Source organism: Mus musculus, chromosome 1, assembly GCF_000001635.26.
Source record: "Mus musculus strain C57BL/6J chromosome 1, GRCm38.p6 C57BL/6J".
In the NCBI taxonomy this organism is placed as follows: domain Eukaryota; kingdom Metazoa; phylum Chordata; class Mammalia; order Rodentia; family Muridae; genus Mus; species Mus musculus.
The window spans coordinates 37,402,841-37,414,412 of record NC_000067.6 but is presented as its reverse complement, the minus strand read 5'-3'; the positions used below and the strand labels follow the sequence as shown (position 1 = coordinate 37,414,412).

Genomic DNA, 11,572 nt, shown 5'->3' with positions numbered 1-11,572 from the left:
AAGTGTGATGGTTTGACAGGACTGTCTTTCCGATGCTACAGCAGCACCCAGACCTCTGCCCGAGGATATAATCTACATCACCTGTAGAAACAGTAATGACTTTCCCTGAAGAAGCCGCTGAGAGACATTGTGGCCATCCCACCACACATTTATTTGTACCTGGAGACCTACAGTCTGGTGAGGTACACAGTGTGACCCCGAGGTGACTATACGGAAGAACTTAACTTTCCTAATTCAAAAAGCAGAGTCTGGGCAAATATGTACAGGGATGTAATTTAAAGGCATGGGATAGAAGCAGAACAAAAACTAAGGGCCTGGAGAGATGGCTCAGCCATTAAGAGTACTGACTGCTCTTCCAGAGGTCCTGAGTTCAAATCCCAGCAACCACATGGTGGCTCACAACCATCTGAAATGGAATCTGATGCCCTCTTCTGGTGTGTCTGAGGGCAGCTAGTGTGTATTCACATAAATCATTTTTTAAAAAATTACAGTTTTTGGGTGTGGTGGCGCACGCCTTTGATCCCATCACTCGAGAGGCAGAGGCAGGCAGATTTCTGAGTTCGAGGCCAGCCTGGTCTACAAAGTGAGTTCCAGGACAGCCAGGGCTACACAGAGAAACCCTGTCTCGAAAAGCCAAAAAAAAAAAAAAAAAAAAAAAAAAGAAAGAAAGAAAGAAAGAAAAAACAAAACAACAAAACAAAATTACAGGGTTTTTTGTTTGTTTTTGTTTTTTTTTAAGAAGAAAGCTAAATCAGATTGAATTGACTAATAGGGATCCTTTCAATAGACATTCTTGGTTTAATGTTGGGTTTATACAGGTAGTGAAAAGAAAGATACTATTTATTTAGTTAGCCAAAATATGGACCAAAGAGTAGCCTACTTTACTGTGTGCGTGTGGGGGTGCTGGCAGTGCATGGTTGCAGGGCCGAGGGTGTTGGGGAAAGAAGGAGTGGGAGAAAACCCGAGTCCCGCCATAGCTCCAGTGCTCTGGGCGGGTGGACGTTTTCTAAATGGCCCTGGGTGGGTGTCTGGCTGTGTGAAGCCACTGACCCCACTCAGCAGGTGGTGGACAAGGGGCAGCCCCAGGTATCAAGTTCCAGGCCATCCCAAGCTGGATATGGCAGAGGAGCTGAGAACAAAATGGCCCCCTCAACACACACACACACACACACACACACACACACACGGCTCATTAGCCCCAGGGCTGAAGGGAGGAGAGGGTAGTGGGAGAGGGGGCACTGGATGGTTCCCACGCAGGCGAGAGTCCTTGGTCAGGTCCATGGCTGGAGCACAGGATGGCCTTCTTGCGGGAGGTTAGAGGCAGCTCGTTAGAGGAAAGCCTATCCCATCGTTCAAGCACAGTGGGCCTTGATAATCAGAGACAGTCTATGGTTTTAGAGCTTTATTGTAGAAAGGCAGGGAGAAAGGAGAGAAGGTAGAGAGAGAGAGGCTGCCCATGGCCACATGGAGAGAGGGAGGAAGGGAGGGAGAGAAGGAGGGCTAGAGAGGAAGAAAGGTGAGGGCTTAAAGAGAGTGAGGAGGGGCCAAGCAGCTCCTCTTATAGTAGGCTGAGCTATCTTGCTGTTGCCAGGTAACTGTGGGGGTGGAGTCTAGCCAGAATACCAGAGGCTTGGGACATTGTCTGCAAGGCTGATAGTCACAGAATTATGGAGTTGGGGGCTCTGTGGTTTCAGGCACCTCATTCTGGGAACTCGGCTCGCCTTTCTGCCCCTTGTAGAGTTTTCTACCAGATCACCAGAACAGGCCCCATTCCACCAAAATAGGCTGCCTATCACAGTCCCACACATGGTTTCCCTTGGTTTACTGTTGGTGGAGGGAGTCAAAGGCTCAGAGAGTGAACCCGATCACGGGGGAGGGGGCGGTGGGGGGGGGGAGCAGGGGTAGGGTGGATAAGCCAGGATAGAAATCAGGGTCATTCTTCAGACTAGCGAAAGGAAGTATGCCCAGAAGCCTGTCAGCATGCTGTGTATGAGGTATGTACGTAGAACACCAGGGTCTAGCTGGATGTCCAGAGGAATCTAGACTCAAGTCTGGGACAACCTAGAAATGTAGGAGACATTAGCATGTAGTCTTATTCTATAGGATGGTCATCCTAAGGAAGAAGAAAGTTAGAGGGGGGCCTAAGAAACATCATAAAAATCAGCAGCAGGCCAGGCGGTGATGGCGCACGCCTTTAATCCCAGCACTCGTGAGGCAGAGGCAGGCAGATTTCTGAGTTCGAGGCCAGCCTGGTCTACAGAGTGAGTTCCAGGACAGCCAGGGCTACACAGAGAAACCCTGTCTCGAAAAACCAAAAAAAAAAAAAAAAAAAAAAAAAAAGGAGCTAAGTGCTCTCCAGCTCAGCTCTTCAGCACTTTTATTTATTTATTTATTTATTTATTTATTTATTTATTGTCTAAAGTAATACAGAGGAGTCACAGACTGGCGACAGACACCGGTCTTCTAGGCTCCAGGTAATTATCACAAAGACTGCTGTTAGGCCCATATGAGATTCAGAGTATGCGTGCACAGGTGAGGTTTGGGGAATGAGGACATCAGTATTCTTATGCTACTCCTCAGGGACCAGTATCCTCACTTGAGTGGTGACAGCAATATGGTTACTGTTAGAAAAGCCTTCCTAGGCCATGGAAGAAGAGGGGCCCTTGCAATCCAGAGCGTGCATAAGTGTGCTCTCCTACCCAGAGTCAGCCATTAGGCCCTGAAAGGACAGCATGACTGACCAGGGCTGACTGTGCTGCTGCTGACCCCCATGGGTGGCCGTCCTGGTCAGGTCCATTTGCATCCAAGGATGCCCCGGGCAGTGTAGTGTCCATAAACAGAAGCTTCCGTATCTATCTCTCATCTGCTCAGCGCCCGTGGGAATGAACTCCCAAGCTTTCCATTTCCCCTTAGAAAACGTAGCATACTTGACTATCTTCCTTCCTGATCTTAACATACCGGGTCACACGGGCCTTTAAGGAGAGGGTGTATTTAAGTGACAACTGACAGGTGGCTCGATGGGAACGCCAGTTGCTGACACACCTGACCATCTGAGCTCACCAAGACTCCCCGTGGGAGGAGAAGAGAACTGACTCTTAGGAGCTGACCTCTAACTCTGACATGAGTGTATGGGGACACCAGAAACACACACACTCATACACACACACACACACACACACACACACACACACACACACATATGCATACACTCATATACATAAACCACCTCACATACTCCATACATACACATACATGCACACTCACACACTACATATCCCACACCCGCATACAAATAGATAAATAGTATTAAAATGCATAAATATTATCATATACCACAATAAATAAATAGCATTAAAAATGTATAAAGATAGCTTCAGGCACCTATAAGAAGCTATTTCTCCCTCTTGGGATCCTTAAGAGCAAGTTTAGAATGAGCCAGCCACTGGGAGCTGACTCCTGTACTCCCACCTCTGTCCCCCAGTTGATGATGTCCCCATTCTTAACCATACACCTTAATTCAAACTTGCTAAAAACATGTTTAAAAAGACTGTAATCTCTCCTGACCCCCACTTGCAGGCTTCTGAGCCCTGGCCCCCAAGCCCAGGCATGACTACCAGTCTGGCGCTGGCTGGAGGACATCCTTGCAGTGTAGGAGACTGAATCAAGTGAGACTCAGTTTAATGTTCTTGTCAGTTTTATTATTTATCATTCTAAAGACAAGCACATTTACAGCATACATGGCTTTGAATAAGCTAAGAATATATAAAACAGTGACTATATGTTCATATATATTAATACTGTCCCAAACAAATAAATAAATAAAAGTATTTAAATGCACTAAGCTGGGCAAATCCAAGTGTCGGGAGAGGAAACAGTTCTGTACAACATCTTTACATCTTTAAAGGACAGTAAAGGCAGCTGAGCTGCAGGAGCTCTGACAGGATCCGCACGGCATTCCCAGCTGACCGGAGACTGCACGTTCCTTTAAATGGGGATAGAAGCAGGACGGGCCGTCTGGAAAACTCTTTTCCTCCTGCAGGGAACAGCTTGGCCCCTGTGCGCAGCCCAGGAGCTTGCTGAGCCCACGCTGTGCGAGATGACCCTTCCAGGCATGTGTGAGGCTCTGGAAACCAGTCACAAAGCCTTCAGAGAAAACACTGAAGCCACAATCTTTTCTGTGATTAGCCAAGTCTTAGAGTTTTACAGTGATTCATATTATAAAACAGAAACGGCGAAAAGAGTTCCCATCCAGAAGCCTACGGATGCGTCAGCCCCGCCCGTTCCCTTTGTAAGTGTGGACAGGTCAAATGCCCTTTGGACAGAAAGGAAAGCTGGAGAACGTGGGAAACATTTAATTCTAAAACCTGAAGAAATATTTCTAAAAGGCAGTGATGTCAAAATGAGCAAAACCAAACAAACAAAAAACAAAAGACTAAGAGTAAATGAACCAACCAAGAGTTAAAAGGCTCAACCAGCCACACTGAGACTCAGCCATCTTTGATCAGGCCTGGGGCTTCAGGCCAATCTGATACCAGCAGAGCAGGCCTGGGAGGAGGGTTAGGGGAAGAGAGCTTCCTGGCTCTCACCTTCCACAGCCCTGCCTAGAGGGTGGGGCAGTGAGCCACACCACCCCTTAGCAGAGCACATCTTCCTCCCAGCAGGCAGGGGAGACAGGAGGCTGTCTGCACTTATGGAGAGGGATGCCTGCACCCTCCCTGACTCTTGCCAAGACTGGTCCTGCTTAAGCCTCAAATGTCCCAGATCCAAGCTGTTACCTGTTTCTAAAAGGAGCCAAAAAAAAAAAAAAAAAAAAAAAAAAAAACAAAAAACAAAAAACCAAAACAAAACAAAAACAAAAAAAACAAAAAAACAAAACAAGAAAAAACTAGCTAGACTTCTCTAAGAATCCCATGGTGGTCACAGACCATTAGTATCAGTGTCATGAATACAGTCCAGATACACTTCTTTTTTACAGCCTTTTAAATAACATATAAACAGAATTACGATGAACAGAACCTATAAAACATAAATCTCTAAGGAAAAGAATCTGCCACGTGCAGATAAGACTCATCATCACCTTGTAAAAGATGAACAGACTAAAGTGTATGAAATCCCTCATTTCCTGTCCCATAATCTCCTCTTAGACTCTCAAGGTAGGGGACAGGTTTAACTGTTTCTCAATAGCTGTGAAACAGAAGGGAGACTTAACCATCATTGCAAACCAGAAACTAAGACCCTTTCTCTAGACATTCAAACATAATATACAGCCTCTGGAAGATTATTAGAAAGTTCCCAGAAGCACATTTATTCTGAAAATATCTAAGTTTCGACTGTCTCTCCGGCTCTAAATCTCCATCTGGAGAGTTGTCTCCCAGACCCATGACAAGCCACATTGAAGGTCCTGATTGCCAGAGAACAAAGGGAGATACACCCTGTGGGGTAGAGCTAAATATACATGGAGCATACAGGGGTGGAGGTGGGGTGGGAAGCAGCGTCCAGGGACCTCACAGCTGGCTTTACATCTCAAGCAAACACTCATCTATGACTTGTAAGGGGCAGGAACAGTGTGGCCCCAGGTGTGTGAGCTCCTGATATGACCAACCAAGCTTTCTTTCTACTTTGGGTTTCACAGAACCTGGCGGCCTTTGAGGGCCACTAGAACCAGCCTCTCTCATAGCTTGGAGGTTCTTTTCCCCCAAGCTGAGTTAACATCTACTGTTCTACCAAGGACCTGAAGTGTAAGGGGGTAGGTACTTCCTGTTTTATATTCAGTCCTTTTTAAAGCAGAGTTTAAGTCAATGCTCACCTGTGAGTTACTGAATAGAAAAATAAACGGGGTGAGCAGGGCTAAGTGGATATTTGAAAAGTCTGCTGGAGTTTTAGCAGACCTAGCTGGCATCTAGGAACTATGACATTAACGGTACAGTGACAGCTGAAAGCTGGTGTTGAGAGCAGCCATTACTATCCACGCTATTGACCCACATGTGACCCTACAGATTCCAGCACAAAATCATGCTCCATACACTCTTCAGTGACGTGTCTTTAAAAACACAAAAATAAAAGCCAATCCTTCAGGTCTTCTTGAAGAATCTTATGTGACACTACAGGGACCCACATTGATTACGTAACAGCTAATTAGAGGAAACCGTGTGTTCATGTCTCAACTTTTCCGTAAGTCCCTTCTGGAGGCCTGTAATGCTTGGGGAAGGCCTTCAGCTGCAGGGAGTTAAATGCATATTTGCGACTTCCAACATTCTTCATTGTGTTTTCTCGCCGACAACCCTCACTGGGGAAAAACAAGCACAAGAAATGACAGCAGTAAAAAAGGAAAAAAGAAAAGACTTAAAACTAAGATGAAATGAACTGATTATTTCCATAGCATTAAAAAAGGATAAATTACAATGGCTGCTGGACTGATTTACAATAAGCACACACGAAAGATGGTGGTTCCGAACAAAGCAGCTAAGAAGCACAGAGACGGACACATGCTGGATGCGGCTGTGGGCTGGGAGTTCCAGAGCCATGTTGTATCTAAGCAGACACAATTCTTTAAAAATACATGATTTTGCGTGCATCTTGGGTTTGGTTATCTGGGTTCTAGAATAACCTGTGGCTCAAAGATTGTTAGACAGTAAATTGAATGAATGGGCATATTTTACTCCTAGCATGGCTTCTGAAACACTGTACCTTGTGTATGCTAGCAAAGCTGTGACCATTACAAACTCCACATGCTGATTTCCTTGCAGAATTCAACAGATACCAAAAACCTTCTGGCTGAGGAGGCTGCTCTGATCAATCTGTCTCCAACTAGGGGCATCAGTTCAGGTGCAGAGCACCCACATGGGCCCATGTGCTGTCTGCAGAACAGGCCCTCGTGGCCATCAGGCTGATGTTCTGTGAAGGCTTGACTATTCTCTTGGGGGTCACTCGCCACCACTCTCCACGTGGGCTGCTTCCACTGTGGCTGCTGCTTATACTAGAACCTCTGAGCACCATGTGAGCCCACAGCTGCTCTGCCCGGAAGAGAACTCACCACCAACATCCATCCCAGCTGCGCATGATAGAGGGATGTCCTAGCAACCCAGGGGCAAAACAAACCGTGCCCGAGAGGATGAGGAGCCAGGGAGGCCACAGAGAAACCTCAAGGGAGGTCTCTGGGCAAAGCTCTGGGGCGGACACAACACTAACAGCCAAAAGTGAAGCTGAATATGAATGCCTCTCTACACGCAGTAAGACTTACTATTTTTATAATGTCCACAGAGTAGCAAAGAAGTCACACAGTTAGCAAGTTCAGTAAAAATTTCCTTCTGAGATGTAAAATTTGCAGTTACCAAGAGCAGTGGTTTGAAAAAAGTATTTCAAATTCTATGAAGACCACACAGCATACATTTAAAAAAAAATAGCAGCTCAAGCCTTTCAAAGTGAAAATGACAGTCCCCTTATTAAGAACATGTCAGGTACTTTTTGATGAGGCAGTAATGTTTATTCAAAAGAGAATGAGCACAGGCAGTTTAGAGAAGCATCCGCCTCTACTACTGACTGCTCCAGCCACACATGTGTCAGCCGAGCAAAGCCTGGGCCACCCAGAGTCAAAGACAGCATCTGCTGAACATTCAGGAATCAGATAGACTAGAAACGTGTTTATAGCAGAGCTGTAGGCTCCTGTGCACAGTGGATTTGCTGTGGTCTTTGGAGGTTCCCTTCTCACATATGGCTTCTACATTTATACAGAAGGGTCCTCAAACCCACCCGCCTACTGAATAAATGCCCAACAGTAACAAACTTTGACAGTCTCTGTATTCACATATGAAGGAGCTAATACTGCATTTAGCTGGCTGCATACATTGTACATGAATACACAGACTTACAATTTAGACTATACCTTTAACCTATGTTTTATGTCCAGGCTGGCATGCCTGTTCTGCATGCTACCACTGCCAGCATGATCTGTGGGTACCCATGACCTGACTAGAAGGCTTGGGGCAAGGTCTTCAGGGTCCAGCATGGTGGCCTGAGGCAGAACACCTCACTGACAACACTGCTACAGTGTCTTTAGGGGCAATGATACATGACAAGGTTTCTGGAAGATTTTAGCAATAAAGATTTAGTTACTGTATAACTATTGATTATTTTTTGTTATCTCAACCATTACCTCATTTTATGAACATCAACTTTGGAATGAAAACTATAAAGGACAACCCTAAACACCTCTGTTTTTACTTTTCTGGGAGCTTCCACAGCAGACATGGGGGGTGGGTTGCCTGTGTGGAAGGATGTCTCTTATTCAGTGTCTCTGCCAGAATGACACAACGAGAGCAGGGTCAGTCAGCCCAGCTCAGAGAACTCACACAGCTACTTCCTTCGGGCACACTGACAAGAACTCCTGCATCTGGTTCTCTATGCCCAAGGCTGCTGGCTGCAGCGAGGGCAACACTCACTGGCTGCCTCCAACCACCGCCCAGGGCTACTCAGAAGCAGCCCAGAGGCTATCCATCACTCAGCACCAACAGTGACCTAGCTCGGAGCTTCTCTTCATCCTCTTTCTCCTCATTTCTTGCTGAAGTAGACATGATTCTGAATAGATATTTGGCTTGATTTCATGAGCAAAAAGCCTTAATAACATTAAAATACAGCATGAAAGAAGAACACACTGCAGATTGGTCCCCCGGTCTTCCTAGTATGTTAGGGAAAAAAGGAAATGCAAATTTCCCAGTGCTGGGGTTTATTCTCAAAGCCTGCCTTTTGGGGTGCTGTGCTGCATTCTGCTCAGCCCTGGAGGAGGAACAAGGAACCCCACTTCTTGCCTTTCTGACCCATTTATCCCCTCAGCCAAGGCCAAGTAGGACAGAAGGGTGGCTGGCACAACAGAGTAGACCATGGAGTCCTGACAGGAGCCCCCCTGCCCAGGGGGGATTTCTTTAACCAGCCATTGCTTCTCTTTACTATACAATGGTCCAGAGAAAGAGTCCCTGCAAAGAGCTATGGACATCCTGGTCTCTAGGGGACAGAGGGTGCTGTCTCTGTAGTTCCTCTGCAGGCCGCCCTCACTGTCTATGGTCTCTCTCTGCTTGGCCACAGCACAACCCTGGAAATGATGCCTTCCTGAGTCATCTCCATAGTATCAGGAGGGTAGCAACCAGGAGGCCGTGGAATGCAGATGGAAGGAAGCTATGGACTCTTTCTCCCCTATGCAAATGAAGCAAACAAAATGGTCTTAGAGGCTTGAAGCACATGCTTTGAGGTGGAAGGGCATCTATCAAAGAATCATTGACTGTCTGTCTGGTGACTAATGTCAGCTGGCAATGGGTGAGACACTAAACTGAAAGATGCAACAGAGCTGTCACTATGCTTATACTAGGAGTGACATGGAGACCTGCTTATGTGGAGACACAGAGGTGAGACCTGCCCTGGGATCCTGCAGTGCTCGGATCTGCAAAGGACAGGCTTACCCAGCCCAATTTATAGGTTCAGTCTGGCATCTGGTTTTCACTACTAACTGCTTCTGCGGCTCTTAGACTTTACTTACTCTTTTAGAGGAATCCAGCCCAGGGGAAATCCTCCAAGTATGATCAGGGGATCTTGGGGAGAGAATGCAAGGGCTAGATTTATGGTGGGTGGGTTTGGGAACATGAGAATATCAAGTACTAGAAACTCTGGCTTCTCTAAGGCACTCCAGGTTTTTCACAAGACTCAAGAAAAGAAACTCCCTTCATCCAACTGGAGGTCAAAATCGGAAACATGGCCTAATATGAACTAGACAAAGGAGAAGCCATTCACTGTCTCACACAAGGCTAGTGGGCTACTTTTATAGAGAACAAGTCCTCTCTGACACACATAAATGTCAGGGTTACTAGTCACCCTGTTTTAGGAGCAGTACCATGTTCAAAAGAAGGGCAGCAGCGGCAAAACCAGAGTGACTCCTCTTCCTCACAGCCCCAAGTCTCCCAACTGCCAACACTTAACCCACAGTGTTGTTTTAGGACATTTTTATTTTTGTTCACTATTAACCTTACTTAATAGTAAAAGAAAAAAAAGATATCTAGACTTTATCTGGAATTAAACATACAGTTTTTAAATTAAAAAATGTTATTTCAAGAAAAAGTTTATACCCCTCACTAGTGCTTGGATTAGGAACAACCCTGAAGTCACATGCAACAGGTAATGTGTTGGACTCGGTGGCATGTATGCCTGCATCCACAGCTGCATCGTCACCCAGGGGAAAGAAATGAAGGTGAACAAGTGTTACTCTGCAGACTGTTTGCTATTGCACTCCCAGGACTACGCTGTGAAAGGTAAGTAGGAAGTACAGTCCTATTACATGGGGGCATCTAGATCAACTGGTTGATAAGCATCTCTTTTTCGTTAAAAGGCAAGGAAGGTTATCGATACACTTAAGGAATAGTATCAAATATACAAATTCTTTTCAGACAGCATCCCTTTCTCTTGAAACAGGGCACACAAGATGTACAGGTAATAAATAGTTATACATCAGAAGATATTTGGTACAAGGAATCCCAGGCCAGCTAAATATTGCAGTCACAGGCACCAGAAGAACATGTTACAAGCACTGAAGACGCTACACAATTGAAATGAACGAGTCCTCTTGATGGAAGAATTTGGCAGGTATATACAATTCAGAAGAACAGAACATCAAACTGTAAGGCATGAGATATTTCTCGGCAGACCTTGCTTTGACACCTTCCTTCTGTCCAGTTTGGTACACGGTGGCTGGATATATTCGGGCACTTTTGTCTGCCTCATGACTAATTTTTCATAATGATATCTATTTGCAACGCAATTTGGTCACCAGGTACGCTATGCTCAGAAAGAGCCACACAATCAGTAGATTGGGGCTTAGAGCTAATAAAGGAATGGAACAGAGAAGGCTGGGGTCTAGCCTTAAGTCTCGGATGGGCACCAGGCCGCTCAAGTTCTTCTGGGTGACTACCTCCCGTGTTCCAATGCTGTGAAAAGGAAAAAGTTGGGAGAAAGGAAAAGAAAAGGGGAAAAGGAAAGAAAGAACAAGAAAGAAAGAAAAAGACACATGCGATGGGGTTTACCCCAAAAGTATGGGGAGAAAGGAGAACCAAAAGATAAGATTAAAAAAAAAAAATGGAATGAGCCACAACAGAAAGAAAAAGGAGATGCAGAGAAGTGTGGACAGAAGACCAAACAGAACCAGCACAGTCACAGGAAGAGAAGGGGAGAAGAGAAGTGAAGATAAGAAAAGAATCCTGCATCCACCAAAGTAAACACACGCAGGCTGAAGGATGGTTGTCCATGTTCACCCTCTCTCAGCTGGCCAAGCGCAGCTCCATGCCGCCCGCCTGCTGCCCACCCGCCATGCCCCACATGCTGCAGATGAGCATTTCTGAGTAGCAAGCTGAACATGAAGAACCATGGGGTTTGACCTTCTCACAGACGCCTGGGTGGCGTGGGGACAAAGCTGCCTTTTGAGCCACACAAAGAAAAGTAATTTACCTGGGTGTGAATCCAGGGCCAGGTCCTCCCACACCTGCCTCAATTCTCAGAGTGTCAGAGGGGTGACACAACCCTGTCCCCCACTTTGAAA

General features: G+C 46.0%; 1 protein-coding gene across 20 annotated transcripts in view; it reads right to left on the bottom strand.

The window, feature by feature from the left end:
- Positions 1–3,672: 3,672 nt before the first annotated feature.
- Inpp4a (inositol polyphosphate-4-phosphatase, type I) overlaps positions 3,673–11,572 on the bottom strand; it is a 110,914-nt gene continuing 103,014 nt past the window's right edge. For 8 of the 20 annotated variants that reach the window (XM_006496016.4, XM_006496006.2, XM_006496010.2 and 5 more), the window contains one exon: positions 6,028–10,964. In XM_006496016.4, the coding sequence (XP_006496079.1) occupies positions 10,784–10,964 (181 nt within the window). In that variant the 3' untranslated portion in view covers positions 6,028–10,783. Of the gene's footprint in view, positions 10,965–11,572 lie in introns of all 20 variants that reach the window. The other 12 variants (XM_030254645.1, NM_001374629.1, NM_001374630.1 and 9 more) reach the window with 5 other exon arrangements.